This window comes from Guillardia theta, assembly GCF_000315625.1.
Source record: "Guillardia theta CCMP2712 unplaced genomic scaffold GUITHscaffold_64, whole genome shotgun sequence".
Lineage (NCBI taxonomy): Eukaryota > Cryptophyceae > Pyrenomonadales > Geminigeraceae > Guillardia > Guillardia theta.
This window is the reverse complement of record NW_005434610.1, coordinates 434,950-453,750: the sequence shown is the minus strand read 5'-3', so window position 1 is coordinate 453,750 and position 18,801 is coordinate 434,950. Positions and strand designations below refer to the sequence as shown.

General features: G+C 54.7%; 6 protein-coding genes across 6 annotated transcripts in view; 3 read left to right on the top strand and 3 right to left on the bottom strand.

Annotated features, from left to right (window-relative positions):
- GUITHDRAFT_164576 (hypothetical protein) overlaps positions 1-2,932 on the bottom strand; it is a gene marked incomplete at both ends in the record, with an annotated part of 4,571 nt that extends 1,639 nt beyond the window's left edge. The window contains 5 exons of the mRNA XM_005827820.1: positions 39-560; positions 988-1,141; positions 1,297-1,518; positions 1,588-1,702; positions 1,726-2,932. Coding sequence (XP_005827877.1) covers positions 39-560; positions 988-1,141; positions 1,297-1,518; positions 1,588-1,702; positions 1,726-2,932 — 2,220 coding nt within the window. The remainder of the gene's footprint in view (positions 1-38; positions 561-987; positions 1,142-1,296; positions 1,519-1,587; positions 1,703-1,725) is intronic.
- A 2,357-nt stretch (positions 2,933-5,289) lies between these two features.
- GUITHDRAFT_154038 (hypothetical protein) lies at positions 5,290-7,036 on the top strand. The gene is made up of 12 exons (XM_005827819.1): positions 5,290-5,355; positions 5,399-5,606; positions 5,652-5,754; positions 5,806-5,891; positions 5,939-6,015; positions 6,067-6,115; positions 6,168-6,240; positions 6,294-6,380; positions 6,437-6,552; positions 6,601-6,679; positions 6,723-6,801; positions 6,848-7,036. The coding sequence occupies exons 1-12, from the start codon at positions 5,310-5,312 to the stop codon at positions 6,871-6,873; spliced, it is 1,029 nt and encodes a 342-aa protein (XP_005827876.1). The 5' UTR covers positions 5,290-5,309; the 3' UTR covers positions 6,874-7,036.
- Positions 7,037-8,709: 1,673 nt separating this feature from the next.
- GUITHDRAFT_164575 (hypothetical protein) lies at positions 8,710-10,903 on the top strand (the record flags this gene model as incomplete). Its single annotated transcript, XM_005827818.1, has 14 exons — positions 8,710-8,728; positions 9,015-9,047; positions 9,099-9,143; positions 9,194-9,307; positions 9,465-9,535; positions 9,588-9,687; positions 9,740-9,799; positions 9,859-9,988; positions 10,033-10,121; positions 10,171-10,233; positions 10,281-10,343; positions 10,396-10,491; positions 10,571-10,667; positions 10,716-10,903. The coding sequence occupies exons 1-14, from the start codon at positions 8,720-8,722 to the stop codon at positions 10,901-10,903; spliced, it is 1,158 nt and encodes a 385-aa protein (XP_005827875.1). The 5' UTR covers positions 8,710-8,719.
- A 1,321-nt stretch (positions 10,904-12,224) lies between these two features.
- GUITHDRAFT_142504 (hypothetical protein) lies at positions 12,225-13,637 on the top strand (the record flags this gene model as incomplete). The annotated part of the gene is made up of 6 exons (XM_005827817.1): positions 12,225-12,893; positions 12,950-13,006; positions 13,080-13,133; positions 13,183-13,224; positions 13,351-13,412; positions 13,574-13,637. 6 exons carry the CDS (start codon positions 12,225-12,227, stop codon positions 13,635-13,637), a joined length of 948 nt encoding a protein of 315 aa, XP_005827874.1.
- Positions 13,638-13,865: 228 nt separating this feature from the next.
- On the bottom strand, positions 13,866-14,629 carry GUITHDRAFT_154037 (hypothetical protein). The gene has a single exon (XM_005827816.1). The coding sequence runs from the start codon at positions 14,311-14,313 to the stop codon at positions 14,023-14,025; it is 291 nt and encodes a 96-aa protein (XP_005827873.1). The 5' UTR covers positions 14,314-14,629; the 3' UTR covers positions 13,866-14,022.
- Positions 14,630-16,162: 1,533 nt separating this feature from the next.
- GUITHDRAFT_113151 (hypothetical protein) lies at positions 16,163-18,801 on the bottom strand (the record flags this gene model as incomplete). Its single annotated transcript, XM_005827815.1, has 16 exons — positions 16,163-16,246; positions 16,344-16,494; positions 16,544-16,614; positions 16,750-16,821; positions 16,949-16,981; positions 17,034-17,087; positions 17,309-17,352; positions 17,404-17,457; positions 17,506-17,587; positions 17,632-17,703; positions 17,918-17,960; positions 18,008-18,120; positions 18,225-18,292; positions 18,345-18,388; positions 18,445-18,527; positions 18,760-18,801. 16 exons carry the CDS (start codon positions 18,799-18,801, stop codon positions 16,163-16,165), a joined length of 1,110 nt encoding a protein of 369 aa, XP_005827872.1.

Sequence of the window (18,801 nt, the reverse complement as noted above, 5' to 3'; positions counted from 1 at the left end):
AGGAGGAGATGGGAGGAGGAGATGGGAGGAGGAGCAACCTGCGAAGCCGGGATGAAAGTTGTCTCTCTGTCGCATTGAGGAGACACGGGGAGTTGCAGCTCCTTCTCCTTGTCTCCCTGCCGGAAGAACTCGGCCATGCACCTCTCCGTCCACCTCAGCGCCAGCTCCCGGGGCTTCGCGGGGTTGGAGATGTCGCAGATGTGGAGGACAGCGCGCATGAGGAGCTCGGAGCTCTCCCGGTAGGCAGCGGAGCCCTCCTGCCTCGTCTCCAGCTTCTCCTTGATCTCCTTCATGAGGAGGAAGTGGCGCGACATGTCGGTGTGGAGGATCAGGTCGATGATCATCCTCCTCATCTCCCAGAAGGTCTCCAGCTCGAAGTTCTCGAAGATGTTGATGCTCGGGTAGGCGTCCATGGAGGAGAAGAGCTTGTGCAGGTGAAAGTTCTCCTGGATGCTCTGATCGTTGTGCGCCATCGCCCTCTCCGTGATCGCGTGCTTGTGGTAGTTGTTGTTGTAGCCGTCATGTCCCAGATCGTGCACGATGGCCGCTATGAGAATGGCCTGCCAGGATCGTATCAGGAGAGCAGGAGAGGAACCATGGAAGACGAGATCGCAACAGTAAGGGAGAGGTAGGAGGGAGAAGGAGGGATCAGAGCAGGAGATCAGAAGGAGGTAGAGGAAAGATCAGGAAGACGATAAGGTCCAGGACGAAGATAAGCAAAAGCAGGAGGAGTGTGAGGTTGGAGAGGACGAGGGTTCAGCGCCGCAGGACATGCGATGGAGGGAGAGGGGAGTTGAGGGGGAAATGTGAAGAGAAAAAGAGAGGAGAGTATTGAAGAGGAGGCGAGTGGAGAGGAGTGAAGAGGAGGAGAGAGGAGAGGAGTGAAGAGGAGGAGAGAGGAGAGGAGTGAAGAGGAGGAGGAGTGGAGTGGAGTGGAGAGCAAAGCAGAGGAGGTGGAAAGTGAAGAGGGGAGGAGAGGAGGCTCACCAGGAGTTGAAATCGGTTGACAAACTGCGACAGCTTTGCGCTCTGCAGCATGAAGTTGACGGTCTGCAAGACATCCGTGGCATGCAGCGAGTTGTGATAGGGAACATCCGCGTACTGCTTCTCAACGAACGAAAGCCATCGCTTCATCGTGTCCCTGAGAAGAAAATGCAACACTCAGATCCTTCTCCATCCTCCTCTTCCTACCCTCGACCTGAACCCCTGCCTTCCTGACACCGCCTCCCTCCCTCCCTCCTCCCTCCCTCCCTGCCTTGCATTCGAACAATCCAGATCCCCTAGCTCCGCACTTACGTGTCGATGTTGTACTCCGCCAGCAGCTCCCACTGCTGGAAGACATGGAGGCCCAGAGCCTGCAGAGCATGTCCTCCAGTCTTCTCATGAAGGTCGAACGGATCCCAGCTCCATGTCGCGATCCCCTTCATCGACTTGGCGATCTCAACTTCCTGCTCTAGTGTCCACACCGCAGGAGCCGGTAGCCCGAACATTTCCTCCTGCGACCGAGGTGTCTTCCTCCTGCACCAGGAGCTGGAGAAATCCTGGGAGAGAGGAGAGAGCTTCGAGTCTTTGGAGGAGGGCAAAGACCTGGTAGAGCTCGCAACCGACGTGAAGTGACTGAGGATCCATTCTCGAACTCCCTTGTCAGCCGCGGAAGTGACATCCTTCGTGCCAGCGATGGGCTTTTCTTCTCGCCCTTCGCCTTCTCCTTCTCCTCATACTCACTGTACCACATGGCGATCGCCTCCACAAGCTGCTCTTTCGTCAGGTTGTCCCCTCCAGCCTTCTTCGCCTCCTCCCAGACACTCTCAACGTCGGAGATCATCGGGTCCTCCCCGTCCTTGAGCTCCTTCAAGATTTGCGAGATCTGAGCGCGCGTCAGGTTGGACTTGTTCTTCTCCACCACTTTGTCGTAAAGAGTCTCGATTGTCCCCCTGCACCTGTAGAACAGCATGCACATCCTTGCTGCCTTCGCGAACTTGTTCACCTCCGACTTCGACTTCCCGTTGGCTCCCTTGTTTTCATCCTTCGGGTCCGCCACCTTGCTCACCCAGTTCATCACCTCCGGGGTGGGCTTCTGCCCGTTGTTCACGTCCTCCAGGAGGCTGGCCAGCATCTCGGGCTTCAGGGAGTGGTTTGCTGTTAGCTTCATGCTCTCACACTTGGACAAAATGGCATGCATGGAGGAAGACTTCTCGGACCCTTTGTCATCCAAGCACTCCTCCGGGTCGATCAGTCGCCTCCTCGTGGGCGAAGAGATCTCTTCCTGCTGACTCTGCAAGAAGCCTTGCAGCCCCTGCGGGATGGCGGCCACGTGAGGGTCTGTGACGAGCACCTTGAGGGAGTAAGCAACGATCGCTCGGTCCAAGGGAGCCAGGCAGTTGCACTGCTGCAAGAACTGATTGAGAAGGTGAGCCGCGTTGTCTGCAGGCGATCGGTCCTCTGCAATCAGCCCATGCTGTATCAACAGGGTGGATGGCTCGGGCTCAGGAACGCTCTCCGCCCTCTTCAAGAAAGCGCCGCAGATGTCATTGAGCTTGTTCGGCTTGGAGCTTGCTTCCAACCCGTTAGCAGAGCTGTTTGTTCTGGACCACTGGCCGGCAGTGATGCTCGAGTAGACGGCTGTTGGCGTAGATTCCGTGCTCAGGTTCTCCGTGCTGCTCTTCCTAGACAGCACGAGGCCATCCCCGATCACCTCCAGGTCCAGCTCTTGCAGCTTCTTTGTGAGCATAGTCGCACTGACACCTTGGTTGCTGTGCTTGCCTTGGAGAGTATCTTGCAGCCTAGATAGCTTCTTCCTCTGTTCCTGCAGGAGGCTTGCGGCCTCTTGAATCATGTCCTTCTTCCCACTCTCTTGAGGAACCGGAGCGTTGATCGTTCTTGCCTGCATCCCGTTCATCCTCTCATCGATATTGCTGTTATCAAGCTTCATTTTCGTCCCTAGCAGGCCATGCGTCTCCTCCCGAGGGTTACTCTTTCACACCGCTTGCTCCCAGGTAACTTGCTCCCCTCCCCTTCCTTGACCTTTATTGCTTCCCTGCAGTGTTACTTGCTCTTTCTTCCCACCGTCCCATCTATCTTCCTCTTCTCCTCCCCCTCTCTGCTCCTCTCTTCCTCTCTTCCTCTCCCCCACTGCCTAGCGCTTATAATTCTCCAGGTTTCCTCGACAAACTTTCTCGACATCAAAAAGTACCCCCCTCTCCGATTGTTTCTCTGCCCACCCCCCGTCTTTTCTACCCTACCCCCAATTTGACTCTTATTTCCGTACTCAAAACTACCCGAGGACCACCATGAAAGTACCCTACCACTAAACAGCCCGAAATGACTGCGTGGAAGGGGTCTAACCGAAGTGACTTCCATGAAAAATATATTTAAATCTACAACATTTTAGTCACCCTCCAAAAACTCCGTGCATTATGAATTCTTATGAATATAATATATATAATTATGCATAATTATAGTATTTTAATGGAGAAAAAGGTGCAATAACTCGCTAAAATTCATATTCGGCTATAATGTGGATGTTCGCCATTGTTTAACAAGTGTAATATCAGATTTTACCACCCCACCCCCTTCATGACAGAGAGAAACACGGGTACAGAATATGCCTTTCGATTGCAATCTTTCTAAAACTCTTCTAAAATATTATAGAGAATGAATTTTAAAAAGCCCCGAGGGTGGGTCATGGGTGATATCTGGCTATACTCCCTTAGACACATAGGGGTGGGGTAGGTACTTGGAGGGGGTGGAGGGTCATACTTTGATGAAAGGCAAAGTGGATTCTTGGGGTGGGGTTGTGGGCTCAGGAGCAAATAAAACAGAGGGTGGAGGGTGGAACTCCTGTGGGAGTAAAAGGGAAATACAAGAGGTAATGGGGGGGTGGGGTACATACGGAGTCCCCATGGGGAGGGGGGGTTGTAAAGTGTATGTACCGTGATATCTTTGGGGTTGGGTGGGGTGGAGAGGAAGGGGGAGGGGGGTTATTACACCCTCAATTATTTTTCAGATTTCAACATCAAAGATAATCTTTTCAAATTACAAGCAGAAAAATGGCTACTCCCCGGTTCCGATCGGACTCCATCGGATCGGTGCGGCCGTCCGAGTCACACGGCGGAGTCCGCCGCCGCCGGGGCCCGTGCGGCACCGTGCCGCCGCAATGATCGGATCGATCCGATGAGCCAAAGAAGCAGTTACTCGGTCACGGTAATCAGGCTACCGGCAGTACTACCGTACATGATCATGGCAGTCACGTCGCTCACGCCGGCCGGCGCCCGGGGCCGAGGGCCCGGTGTGCGGCTCACGGCGCCGCTAGTGACTGAGTACGCGGCCAAGCCTCACACCGTTCGTCGGACCGGCGTACTCCGGCGGTCACGGCGGCGGCGGCGCCCGGGCCGCAGTCACCCGGTGACCGCCGGGCCCCACTGAGTCCCGGATCACGGTCACACGCAGCCGCTGATTACTTTGACACACAGTGACAGTACAAGTCTAACAAACTTCAGTGTATTCCGTCTCTGGCCCCCGGCCGGGGCAGCCTGAGGGCAGGCGGCGGCCGCGGCGGCGGACCGGGCCGGGCGCCGGACCACCGTCACGCCCTCCGGCCGTCACTACGGCGTTTCTACTCAGCAGTACTGTCACGGGCCCGGGCTGGGAGGCGGTCCGCCTTCCGGAGTCCGTGCGGGGCCCGCGGGCCTATTGTGACACTGTGACAGCCAGTAGCCCGCCAGCAACGGGTGAGTACCCCCGTCCCCCCAACCAGTTTCTTAGGGGAGGAGAGGGCAAAGGAGGGGTACCATTATGAAGAGGCTCTTGAAGAGGGTGGGTACGAGCGCCAACGGCTATGGCCTGGAGCAGGAAGTGAAGGAAGAAACTGAGAGGAGGGAAGGGCAGAAGAAGGAGCGTTAAAGTTGCTGGAGGAGGATTCATATGAGGAGATCACAGGGATAGATGAGCTTCTTGGGTCTACGGCGCAGGGGTGAGGCTGGCGCAGAGGTGGAGAGGGTGACTCGGTGTTGTTTTATGCGCTTGTACTTATCTTCATGTACCTTGCAGCTTGTCTGCTCCATATCCTCAGCTCAGTCGTTAGTGCACAGACACGACGTAGCTAGACATGTAGAGTGTTTGCCTTAGCACCTAGATATGTCAAGTATGTACGTCAGCACGCAGAGATATAGTGGGTATACAGCCTCCAACTTCGCCGTCTCAGAAGGGAGCGGTTATGGATCAGACAGACAGCTGAGAGAGTGAGCGCAAGGGACAAGTGCACTTGACTGATGCTTTCGACCCTCTCGCAGAGACTTCTTTCTTCGCACATGTCACCTCTTCCGCGCACGTCAAATTCAGTCGCGTTCGACACAGGCAAGGGAGTCAACGGAGCCATGGGTGGCTGAGCAATGCGCAGGAGTCTCCGATTCGTCGCAAGACAGAAGGCGATCAAGCGTCTACTCGGTGGACTCAACCGTATGGCAGGACGACGTCGTTCCCCTCTACCGCCATAACGAGCACTTTCCCGGCTATACCGGACACGTTCCCAAGCTCAATCAAACCCATGGAACTAGATACAGCCACGCTTCCCGCATGGCCTTGCAGACTCCCCCGTCGCTTGATCGGTGATGCGCTGCTTGTGCTTGAGCTCGGGTGACGGAGAGGAGCAGGCCTCCCGTGATGTTCTACCAGGGCAAGAGAGCGCGCAGAGTCATCAGCTCCACCCACCTGTTGCCCGGCAACACCTTCAGCGGCCTCGCAAAACCTACTGGGGTGAGGAGCGGAGGGACGGACCCAGGCCGATGGTGACGTGTGACCTTACAGGAGAAGGGAAGGGGAGACAAGACGCCGGCAGAAGACGGTCTTCATACTTACCTTCAAGGCAGCCACGTCGACCTGGCAGCTTACTAGTAGGACCATGGTGAGAGATGGCGAGGAGACTGACGGAGGGTGCCAGCAAATCATTGTCCGCAAAGAACTACAGTCAGCTCCTTATCAAATCCGGCTCACCTGCCAAGATTCGATCGAACATCGGTGCTGCCTGCTCCATTCTCACATGACATGGAGTTGAACAACTTGTGCAAGATATCGGGGATAGGTTCTACTGGAGCGGGCCTCATATGTGGCAGACTACGTGATGCCGAGCAGATCCTTGTAGCTCGCTCTGTGCTGAAACTGTTGTGAAGGTACCTCGAGAGCTTCCCCAAGCAGATGACAGGAGGCAGTGTGACCAAGGAGAACGTTAAGGGAGTTGAGAAGGTGATCTTGGCCCTCGGATGTTGTGTGGCGGATGTTGTGAACGAGGATGGCAGATCGTACTGCAGCAGAAGAATAACGCTCTCCTTGCCTCCCGGGCGCAGTCCAACGAGGAGAAGAAGTATCAGTACAAACTGTTGCAGGTGTGTGCTCGTGAATGTAGACTCGCCCTCCTCGACATTGACGCTCTTGTCCGCAGGCTGTTGTGGGGCAGAAGAGACTAGATCAACTGCAGAAAGCAGTGACAGAGAAAGTTCGACAGGCTACCAACGCAGGGATATCGGAGCTGCTGCACATGTTCAAGCTCTACGACAGGTGGAGCAGGGCTCTCGAGTTTGTGGCCGTTGACTCACGCGAGAGCAGAGACGGGACGGGGTACATCACAGCAGACAAGTTCATGCACACCATCCGCAAGCTGGGGATCTACCTGAGCTCGACAGAGGTTGGTCATACATCGTGAGACACGGCAGGTTGACGTGAGGCAGGCTGCGGCTCTCTTTGGACGGTATGACGCGGACCAAGAGGAGGACGTCACTTTCTACGAGTTCCTCGACAACTTCCTTGGTGACCACTGTGATTCCTCTCTGAAACCAAGTGACATGATGTGCAGAAAAAACCGAAGAAGACGAGCAGTGAAATACAGTCGTTGACCTAGATATTCTCATGCAGTACTGTAAATGCTCACATGGAGTTCCGCCTCAAACTTTGAAGAAGGTCTAGCTTGTTCCGCGTTGTGCAGAACTTGGTGTACGCCTGCTTGAAGTGTGAAGAGGACGAATGAACATGGTTAAGCTCCGACCGCATTCAGTCTCGGATCTCTGTCAACGAGCTGCCTGTTCAACTCATCTACCTGAGACTATTCAAAGGCATCAGAATGCAAATATCAGCGCCATCACCATCACCATCACCATCACCATCACCATCACCATCATCATCACCATCACCAGCAGCAGCAGCACCATCATCATCATCGACACCACCACTATCATCATCATTCTCACCTGATCGATCAACTTGTCGTTCTCCAGGCTCGAGACTTCAACAAGAGGGTCAGTCCTCACGTCACATGCTCAAAGCATCAGGCAACGCACTCAGCCCGATGATGCCGGCATAGTCTTCCCTCGTCAGAACCTGCACAGCACCTCACCCCCCCTCACCACCACCACCATCCCCTCCCCGCTACCTTGGTCTCCTGGTCCTCGATATGGATCGATCCCTGCTGCACAGCAGCGTCAGCAAACATCCTCAGCCCGTGCCCGGCAGATCCAACCGACGGCACTGTCTCCAGCTGGCTCGCCTGCACAGCCGTCAGGACGCACGAGGAAGCGTGAGGGGTGTTGGGACCTGAACTTCCGTCTGACTCTCCGTGGTCGCTCGGGGCTTCACCTCTCCTCCCCTGAACTGCGCTGCTCTCTCCCGGTAGCGCCGGGGCACGTGGACGAGCCGGATGCCCGTCACGTCCCTCGTCCACACCCCCCTCCTGAGAGGCGACTGCGGGTCCAGCATCTGGCTGTCGAGGGTGAAGAGCTTCTCAAGGACCGCGCCCTGTACGACGATGATCGTCCTCAGCGTCTCCTCCGCGTCCAGGCTGATCACCGTCACGTCCTGCAGGTCTCCCCCAAGGGCAGAGGAGAAGTCGAGCTCGAGGTCGAGGCGGAGCCTCTCCGACGCCTTCTGCTCGAGGAACTCGGTGACGTTGAAGGCGATCTCCACGTCGATCTCCGCGCAGTTCTCTCTGTTCTCGTGATGCAGCAGGTGCGACGTCGCAATCGCCTCATCACCAGGCCCCTCAATCTGCAGTGCGCGGAAGGAATGCGGCGATTTCTGCCCCCCTGGTTTGTTCGAGATGGGAGTGGTGAGGGAGAAATCAGTTGAGCGCATGGGGGTGGAGGCAGGAAGGCTGCTCAAGAAGCTCGAGAGATTCGGCATGACCGGCTTCCCGCTACTGATCGTCATCGAACCCCGTGATGATGAGTCGCTCGGGTTGTCGTCCAAGAAATCCTTCACATCCTCGTAGGCCTTGGAGTCCGCATGGGAAAAGAGGAAAGACGACCACAGAAATGGAAGGCCCTTCTTATCATCTCCTCCTCCTCCTCCTCCTCCTCCTCCTCCTCCTCCTCCTCCTCCTCCTCCTCCTCCTCCTCCTCCTCCCTCTCCCTCTCCTCCTCCCATCTCTCGAAGCATCGCTTGCAGTTCCTCCATCATTGTCGGGCCTCTCGGTGAAGTTCCCGGACCTTCCGACGCTCAGGCTCGGAGGCTCCCCTGAGGGTAGGTAAATGATTTGAGGGTGGGGGTAAAATGTCCACAAGGGTGGGGTGGTATCTCGGATTAGTTGTACCCGGTCTTATCTCTGATAGTACTTGGTGATGTGTGGGTAGGGTGAATAGGAATACAGGGGTCATGTTGTGTACCCCTGGTCCAACCTGTCGATTCCCATAGGGGTGGTGGTGAGTGAGCCCGCACAGGTGCGGGGCGAAGAGTCATGGCGCGGGTAAGAAGGGAATGGGATAGTAGTAGAGGAGATGACAAGGAGTTTATGTTGGAAGAAGAGTTGATGTTTTCATGCTGACAACATGGCGATTTGACTGTTCTGTTTGCTTTGGTCTGCGTCTGTGAGTGACACAATCAGCTTCAAAATTCATTGGTGTTCATCAGACCCGCTGTTGAGACTGCCTTTCTGCATATGACCGATCGATTGACTTGATTGATTCCTCTTGTTCTAGCATAGCTCAAATATTTCATTGAAGCTGTGGATGACTCCCATGTCTTCTGAACAGGCCTTCTTGTACGGATCAGTTCCGCAAGATGAGGTATCAACGGCAGGGTGGAACTAATTTGACTTTGACCGACGCTCGATGCAGGTCTCGTTTCGGAGGAGAACAGGACTGAGCACTATGGGGAAGCGAGTCAGTGGAGAGGCTTTTTGACGCCATGGGTTCTAACACCCTTCCAACAGGTTTTGATTGGATGTGTCGGGGCACTATGCATTGTATCTGCCATCCTCCTTGTAGCTCGAACGTCTTCCAAACGCAGCTCTCTCATGGAATTTTTCGCCTATCCTTCAGAGGATGTAATGGACGAGCTGATGCTTCATCTCCTGATCTCTCTTGCTTGATTCTTTTGTTCTCTCCGCTACATTCTCTCCCCCTTCTCAATTTCCCCCCTTCGCCTCTCCCTGCGGATTGAATCGCGTCTCATGATTGGCAGACTAACACACGCTTGTTTAGTCATTCCCCTGGAACGAGCTGAACTCTCCGTTTGATTATCGTTATCAGGGAAGGCAAAGTCCACTTCAAGGGTATTTGTTTTTCCTCCTTGTCAACTAATCCCTCCCTCACTTATTTGTGAAGGTATAGCAGCGAGTATGGATACGAGATTGAAAAACCAGACCCTCTCGAAGCCTACGGAGGGAACTGGCCGCTCTATTCACCTGAGGCATGCATCCCACAGGTCCTGCCGTTGCTCAGATTTCAACTTGGGTTGTGACTGTTGGGTCCCGCAGACTTTCCCCGAACTCCCGCAAGGGTTCATTTGTTCTTCGGATGACTATGGAGTGTTCTTGGTCAGTCTTGATTTCTTTCCTTCTTCTCGTCTGAGTGCTGGATGCTGAAACTCACTCAGCTGGACCCATACGGCAATCTTTACGGTCGCGGAATCCAGGAGAGGCTGCGCAGGGTGCTTGCTGCTGAAAGGGAGAGCATCGAGAGGGTGGACGCTAAGATCCCGGAGAAGGCCGAGGAGCGGCATAGAGGTACACACAGCTGTTGAGACTGTCCTTTCCTCACCCTGTCCCAGCCAACTGGGTCTCTCCCCTAAGCTGGGTTGAACCGTCCCTGCTTCCCAATCAAACGGAGTGCGAGGAAGTGATCAAGAGTTTCTACGAGGTGCGCTGCTAGTCTTTATTCCCGTGCTGCCAACTCAGCCTCGGTGTAGTTCACATCATCTCCCATGGTTGACGACCTCTCCAACGCGACATCCCTGCTGTCCAAGGACTTTGTACTTATTCCTGCTCTCCTCTTCCTCCAAGACTAACGGGGTTGTAGGCATTCTCAAGCACTGATGTGGCGCTTGTTCCTGGCTGCGTGGCGGAGACGAACGGAAAGCTGGTCTGAAGCCTGTGCGTTCTCTGATCGTTCTTCTTGCTCACCTTCCCATCAGCTCGTCGGACCAGACGCCTGGGCAACTGCCTTCGGTCAGACTGTGGATGCGTTTGGTAACATCACCAGCTCTCTCGCTGGGAACATCAGCTGCAAGGTTGGTTTCCATGTGCGATCAGCTCAGCTAGCTTGATGCACTGACCTCACCCTGATCATGCACTGACCTCACCCTGCAGCCGGTGAAGAACCCAAAGGATGCGCTGGAGCCATACATGTTCTGCGTTGCCAAGCACATTTGCACCTTCGAGCTCAAGAGCGTCAGCAACTCCAGCGGTGGGTTCTCCCGCAGCCCCTCGTCCGTCTCCTCACTGCTTCTTCCAGGTCTTCCTGTCACCCTGGAGGGTGAAATCATGGACACCGTCTGGATCAACGGGGAGGGTCACATTGTGAAGCTGCACTCCGATTTCGACCCGCGCTTCTTCCATGTGGAAGGTCAGAATTCAACAGCGCCTGAGGATAAAGACGCTGAAGCCAAGGCTCTGATGAAGAGCATCGTAGAGGGAAAGTAAAGGAAAAGCTCCTGTCGCCGCTGTGCCCCCGCTTCTTCTCCCTCATCCCGCTCCACTGCCTACATTGCGCTTTCCACTGGGCCATTTCTTGTCCACAGTACGTCTAAGTTGGGGGTAGGGGGTGGCAAGTACCGGTATTTTTCAGTGGAGAAATCATTAATAGAGGGGGGTGGAGGGTGCAATGCATCACCTCCTAGTCAAGAAAGATCATAATTATACCTATTATACATAATAAGGTCCACAGTGGGGTTGTCCCGGGGTGGGTGGTGACAAATTCCATTGAGTACCGGTAGTTTGATCTGATAAAGAGGTGGTAGGGGTTCAGATATGATGAAAGCTCCATGGGGGGTGTGGGCTCGCCCAGATTGGAAGAGGCACCTTGGACAAACGAGGGTAGGGGTATCTTAGTACCCCTACGTTTCACGTTGTTGAAGGGGGTTATCAAACAGGAAAGTGTATTTTGGGGTGGGGTAGAATTGGATGGCTCTTCCATGGGCGGTGGGGAGGGCGGGGAGGATTGAGGGGAGGGGAGGGAGAGAAGAGGAGGAGGAGGAGGACAGAGAAGGACATTTGGATATACTGATGAAGATGGTCCTGTACATGGCACTATAAGACTGCGATACCAATGAATAGGTCAGAGGCAGGTCAGAGGAAGCGGTAGCGTGATGTGGCACCCACCATGAGGTAGGAGGAAGGGAGCACAGCCGATTTGGGAGGACAGCAAAGTCAATGGAAATCAGTGAAGAAATGGGAGGAAGTAGGAAGAAGGGTAGAGGAGTAGGAGAGTGTCAACATCAGTCATCATGCATAATGTTGTGTGGACTGAATGCCTGCCATCGCACCAAAATTTCCCGATGGAAATTTTTGAGGGATATGCATGTGGGTGACGAGTAGAGGAAGAAGCAAGGAAAGATGGCAGATACTAGAAGCAAGGAAAGATGGCAGATGCTAGAGAGGAGGATTCGATCTCGAGCGCATGTGCACGGTCCAAGAGATTTAAGCACCAAAACCATTCCACATGCATATCAATAGAGCAGCCGTGAACCTAGGGCTCGACCCTGATCAAAGTTGCAGTTTCAACCAGCATACGTTTCATCAGAGATAAGACGTTGAGAGGACACGGATGGAAGTATTTGGAAAGTAGCTGTGAAGGAAGAGAAAGTAGTTGTGCGAGCGTGAGGACACGACCATGTCAAGTTGCTGACTCGGCTCCTGCAGTTCTTTCGTGACTGGTGCGCGTGGGGGGTTTCAGACTTGCTTGGGAGGAGTGTATGATATAAGGATCCACGGACCTTGTGGGTAGAGACAGCATCCGTTCACGATGGCAGCGGACAAGTGGAGCGATCAGATCAGGGCCTGTGGCTTGTTCTTCATCTCCATCGTTGTTCTCATGGTTATTCCCCTCGTTTACCACTGCTTCGTCTTCTTGACTGCGCTGCCGCTATGGGGGCCGAACCCTGCCAGCTGCGTCACGCTGTTGATCTGCTTCCACATCCTCTTCATCCTGCTGCTCGTGAGCTACTGGAAAGTGATCTTCACAGACGCCGGTGGGGTGCCGTACGAGCTGGACGAGGCGTGGATCTCAGAATTGAACCTCGCTCATCGATTTGGTCTGGAAGCTGAAGTGTCAGAGAGGGTGTCGGACAAGGACGAGAACTCTCCTCTCACTGTGCCGAGTGCAGAGAGGAAGCTGGATGGAAGGCAGCGATACTGCCGCAAGTGCAGGAAGTTCAAGCCTGACCGGGCGCATCACTGCAAGTACTGTGGACGATGCGTCTTAAAGATGGACCACCATTGTCCTTGGGTGAACAACTGCATCGGCTACTGCAACTACAAGTACTTCATTCTGTTCTGCTCTTACGCCACCATCACCTCCTTTTACGTGGCCTGCACCATCTTCATCGGCTTCATCACAACCCTGATCGAGCGGAGGCCAATCCAGTTCACCGTGGTCGAGTTCGAGTACTTCGTTGTGTTCTGCCTCATGGTGGTGAGGGCCCTGACAACGCTTGATGTTGTGATGGGATGCTGATGTATGCTTGCAAGGCTGTCACTGTGGTGCTAACGGGATTCACTGGTTTCCACTACATGCTCCTTCTCAAGGTGAGGGCAAAAATCTGCCGGATCTCAACGTCCAACTCATATGAGACATGACATTGACCTTGCTTGCTGTCAGAACATGAGTACCATAGAGCACGTGGAGAAGAGAGACCCGACCAAGAAGGATCAGGTTTGGACAGCAAGGGAGAGAGCAGGAGAGGGCTGACCTGTCTGTGCAGGTCAACCCGTTCGATTTGGGGAGGGAGAAGAATTGGAGGCAGGTGAGAAAGGACTTACGCTGCTCACTCCCCCTGCCTCCCCAAGGGTTCCTCCCTCCCTTCCTCCCTCACTCCTTCCCTCACTCGTAATCCCTCTCTCACCGTCCGATCATACTTTTCGTGAAACAGGTTTTCGGTGACGATGTCTGGACCTGGTTCCTGCCCATTGCACCGCCCAGCAGCAGCAAAAGGTTTGACTGACCTCACTACCTCTTGTCATTTCCTCCTTCCATCCTATTCCATTTCTTTTCCTCCACCCTCTTCACCCTCACTCCTTTGTTTCTGTCCTCCCCCCACTCCCCAGTCTCTATACATCTCTGCTGCGACTGTCGTTTGATTCCGCTTTCCTCAGTGTCGGCGACGGGGTTCATTGGGAGACCAACGAGAATCTCCAGCAGATGGAGGATCAGGCATAGACCAAACTCGCTGAAACTAGAGTTCAGATCTAATAAAATCGCACAGCTGCACTTCCTCATGCCAGATCTCTTGTTCTCCAGAGTTGTAGCTACTGTCCCAGAGTTGTAGCTACTGTAGCTACTGTCCCAGGTTTGTATTCCTGTCCCAGGTTCGTAGCTACTGTAGCTACTTTCCCAGAGTGAATAGCTGCTCGTACTCAGTGCTAGGAAGGGAGGGAATTTGGGAGTGATTTGAAATGGAAACTCATCCATTACACTAACCCACACTACACAACTAGGCTATTAACACTAACATGGAAACTAGAGGAAACTGGTACCGGAGCACAAACTTTGTGTCCTGTCAGATGATCGGTGATGGTAAAGTCGTGCGACCTTGAGCAGAACATCATTTTCCTGGATTTCGCCTGAGCTTCGGAAGCAAATCAGTCCCCTGGATCTCCTTTCCAATGCTTCTGTTGTAGTACATTCGCGCTTTCCCGAGGTTGCCAGCGTCACTCAAGCTGTTAAGCGAGGATGAACGCCGCATTATCCTTGGAGCTTCCTCAATCTTCTTGTCTATGTCTGGGGAAGAGCTAATCTTTTCTTCTGCCTGTAAAATTAGGTCGTCTAGATGTGTTTCTGAACCCCACGTCCTCATCAACGTAACTCTCGCAACTGGGCTGTCAACCTCTGCCATGGAGGAAAGGGATGAGCAAGACGATGAATACGATGAGTGCATGTCCCTTGACCTGCGGAACCGGCTTGGAGGTGGCAGGGGAGGAGGAGAGCCCTCCTCTTCTTCATCATCGTCTTCAACCGGATGGACGAAAGGAGTGATTTTCTCTGACAAACTCCTTGAAAGCGATGCGCAGAGAAGCATGCTCTTTGCAGGCTCAGCAGACGAGAAGAACGATAAGGTGGGAGAGGAGGGAGACGACGATGACGAGTGGGGGAGCGAGGGAGCGAGGGCTCGTGGTGCATAGTCGTCCAAAGTAGCTGCCATGACAGCAGTCTTGCTTCTTGCCTGACGATTGTGGGGTATAGGCCTGTATACCCCCACCCCCTCTAACTTTTCCAAATACCTTCACCCCCTCGGGTCGGAAAATCACCCCCACCTACTTTTTAACAATCTTTATCACGGGTACAATTCACTTTTCTTAGTACCCCCACCCACTATTTTTTCGATGACAGTCCCTTGGGCACCGCACCACGGAGCCGTGCCCGACCTCCTACTACCCCCCCACCCCTCCAAGTCAGTGTGCTTCTTCAGTCGTACCCCTACCCACTCTTTTCAGCTGTTTACAGTGACTAAGTACCCCCTACCCAGCTCTTTCATCTCACCCCCCACCCACACATTATAGGTCGTTCGACAGGCTTACATGCGTCCCCAACATGATAAAACTTGATCGCAACCAGTAGGTGGGGTGGTGAGGTTAGAGGGGTATCTACCGGTGGGTGGGGTAGCCACAGACTTAGTCGCTAATCCCGTGGGGTAGTAAACTGGCAAAAGTAGGGGTACCCGTAAAAACAAGATGCGCGGAATCTCAAACAGGGGGATCATGTTGATCTCCAGGGGTGGGTGGGCGGAAGGTTGGGGGTTGTATTGGGTCACTACACGAGAATTCAGGGTCACGGATTCCCGTCAGACCTGAAAAGAATCGTTTTCAAAGTCACGTCGTCAGAAGATATGAAAGTTATTGTTTTGAGATATCTTGAAGTTTCGAAAGTGGGTAGGGGTAGTCATTATGACCTATTTAGGGGGGTCAATTTTGATCGTTCTCGGTACAAATTAGATTGATTTCCAATCAGGGTGGGTTATCACGAGGGGGGTGGGTCATCAGGTCAGCGGCCCCCTTTCACCCACGCCGACACGACATTGATCCGGAAGTTGACCATCACTGCTCCATCACCCCACCCTATTATTATACCTATTATTAGGGGGTGGGGTGTACAAGGCAACCACCCAGTCACTGAGATGAGTGATTTGTTATTTTGAACGGTGAAAAATATTTCGGAATGAGTCCCCACCCCCACCCCCTTTCTTAAAGGAAAAACAACCCCTACCGTACACAGCCGTCTGTCACACAGCCACCTGTAACGTGACTCCCTTATCATGTCACGGTTGCAACGCTTACACGGCGGCCCGGCCGTTTTTTTGGGGGGGGGGGGCCGGGGGCTGCCCGGCGCGGCCATTCCGGCGGCGGGGTGCCGGGCCGGCGCCATTCGGACTCGGGAGTTGACTCATGGTCCGGGCCGCATGAGGCCGAAGTTACTGAGTACTTGAAGTTTCGGCCGCCGCCCCTCAGAGATCAGAAAGTCACTGAGTTCAACGTTACATGCTGTTTGTTTACTGACTTGACATTGGCACTGACTTACATCCTACTAACTCCGACCCTGACTCAGTAGTCAACTCCGGCTCGCGGGCAACTTGTACGTCTGGGTGCTGCAGTTGAAGGAGAAGTGCCAACGATCCTGCTGAAGCCTGTCGAAGGTGCGAGGAGGAGAGGGAGGAGACGGTCAGGAGGAGGAGGAGCAGCAGCAGAGGCTCACAGGGTTTCCGGCACGATGTACTGCTCGAGGATGAGGAGCCGCATGTGCTCCTGCGAGATGTCCGCACGGAAACCAAGAACCTGTTGGCCAGGATCAGGGTAGGAAGTGAGGAGGGAAGGCAGAAGGGAGAGGGAGGAAGGGCTGTGGACAGGGAAGAGGGAGCGGGATGAAAAGTACCCGATAGAAGGCGTCCCCTCGCACGACGATGTTGCTGTTTTCCTCAGGATCGACCGTCTGTTTGATGTCCTTCACCAACCTCAATCGCCTCTCCCTCCTCATGACCTGGTCGGGCTTGTCAAGCACAGACTGCTTGCCCCTAGGGTCGCCCCTGCCAGCTCTGATCAAGGAGGGAGGATGGAGCAACGAGACGCGCTGACCTCGCCCTGTCGTACACGTGGACCTGCCCTCCCACTGCATCCTCGGGGACGGAGAGCCAGATGATATCCACCTGCTCAGGCATGAGGGCTGAGGAGCGGACAGCAAGCCTTGAGAGCGGAGGAGGAAACGAGAAGAGGAGGAAGCGGAAGGGAAGGAAAAACGAAAAGTGGAGGAAGCGGAAGAGCCCATGAGCAAGGCTGCCTACCTGACTGGCTACATAGTTTCCTGCGGAAGAGTTGGAGAGCGGGTAGACCCCCCGGTAGGGTCTAAGAACCTCCTGCTCATGCACCCGTGAGGTCTTTCTTCTAACGCCATCCCCCCCCCGCCGCCCCATTGTCTTCCTTCCCCCCCCCCTCCGCCTCTCCCCCCCCCCTCCTTCTCCTCCTCCTCTCAGAGGAAGTAACCGTCTTCAAGTCGTTGACCCCTTTCAACGAAACCTTGATCGCAGTGATCAGACCAACTTCGCAAGGAGGAGGCCGCATGGCTCACCGAAGAAAGAACCCAGGCGTTTGCGTCCGAGATGACCGCTCGGTCGAAGAAGTTCTGCCGGCGTTCACATGCTCAGATCTTGTGAGCTCCCTCCCCCTCCCTCCCTCCCTCCCTCCCTCCCTCCCTCCTCCCTCTCCCTTCCTCCCTCCCCCTCCCTCCCTCCCTCCCTCCTCCCTCTCCCTTCCTCCCTCCCTCCCTCCCTCCTCAATCATCTTCTTCTCCTCCTCCTTCATCCTGCCGCTGCTTTCCCTCCCCTCGCGCCTTCTTGGCCTCACCTGAAGGTCCTGGAACTTCTCTCCCTTCTTGAAGTGCTCGATTCCTATCAGAGCACGCGAGTCAGCCCCCAAGGCCCTCGCAAGAGCTCATCGACCAGGTCCATGGAACGACAGGCGGCACCCGGAAGCAAGGTCGCCGTTGAAAGGATCTGCAGGTGCAGCTGAGGGCCAGGAGGGAGATGGGAGAAGCTCCTGACCTTGGAGGGGATCAGTCCAGCCCTTGCGACTCGCTTGCTCGTTGACCTGCTTGAGGACTTTGGACCCCAGGTAGTACTCAACCTTTACACCGTTTCAGACGCAGCGCTGGCGGACTGCCGGCAAACCTTGGTGACCAGGGGCTGGGAGTCTTGAGTTGTAAAGAAGAGCTTCTGGTTGGGGAAGAAAGCGACTGTGACCTGCCGCGGGAGGAAGTCGAGGTGAGGGAGGCCCTATAGACATGCGATGGAATGGGAGAGACGGGGAGGCGGATGGGGAGGAGGAGGGAAGAGGAGGAGGAGGAGGAGGAGGAGGAGGAGGAGGAGGAGGAGGAGGAGGAGGAGGAGGAGGAGGAGGAGGAGGAGGAGGAGGAAGACAGGGAGGGAGAGGAGAGCGCAGGGCAAGGGCGCTCACAATCTGGACAAGGCAGAAGGCTATGACCATGTAGGGGATGTACCTTACACACGAGTCAACACAAGGGCAGGAAGAGGATGGAGATCTCACTTGAACACAAGGTCGTGGAGAACCCCGGTGGACTCCGCAGGCGATGCCGCTGGTTGTTCAGCCTCCTGCGTGTCCTCTTTCTTCTCCTCTGCCCCCTTGCCCTTGTCCTTCCCCTGTTCGCATCGGTCACCCCATCCGACGCCCGCCCCCTTTTATTCCCCTCCCTATCCCTCCCCCCCGCATATCTCCCCGTCGCCGACGTTTTCGCCGCTCCTACCTTGCCCTTCGCCTCCTTGTCCTCCTTCTTCTTCACGGGTTTCGGATCCTTGGGGAAGACTTTTGATCCTGGTGCAGAAGCATCAACATTCGACGCAGTTGGACGGGGGAAGAGACAGACCTATCGTTGTCACAGCCATGAACGTGATGAAGAACGACCAGAACCTTGGCAGCACCACGAATGAGCAGGAGCAAGAGAAAGGAGATCAGATGCATGTCACCTCCAGTTCGTGTCGAATTTCTTGCTTCGCTCCTCGAACAGAGCAGGGTCCATGCCTTCGGGGTCGGGAGGAAGGTATCCCGCCTGAGATCATTACCTCACCCACTACTTCAACACTCTCCTTCTAGACATCCTCATCCTTAGCCATTGCCTCCCTAAATTCCTCCTAATCGTATGCCCTCCTCCTCCCTCCCCTCCCCTGTTCGCTCTCCCTCACGTTTTCTTCAGCTACCATTTTCACTGCACTGCTGTACTCCTTTCTCTCCTCTCCTCTCCTCTCCTCTCCTCTCCTCTCCTCTCCTCTCCTCCTTCTTACCTCTTTCAACATCTCCACCGCCTGTGTCATCCATGAAGCCAT

Coding starts and splice junctions, on each gene's coding strand:
- GUITHDRAFT_154038 (XM_005827819.1), top strand. CDS start 5,310: ATGTCACCTCTTCCGCGCACGTCAAATTCAGTCGCGTTCGACACAG. Junction 5,755..5,805: donor GCCTCGCAAAACCTACTGGG/GTGAGGAGCGGA, acceptor GTGACCTTACAG/GAGAAGGGAAGGGGAGACAA. Junction 6,802..6,847: donor GTTCCTCGACAACTTCCTTG/GTGACCACTGTG, acceptor CATGATGTGCAG/AAAAAACCGAAGAAGACGAG.
- GUITHDRAFT_154037 (XM_005827816.1), bottom strand. CDS start 14,313: ATGGCAGAGGTTGACAGCCCAGTTGCGAGAGTTACGTTGATGAGGACG.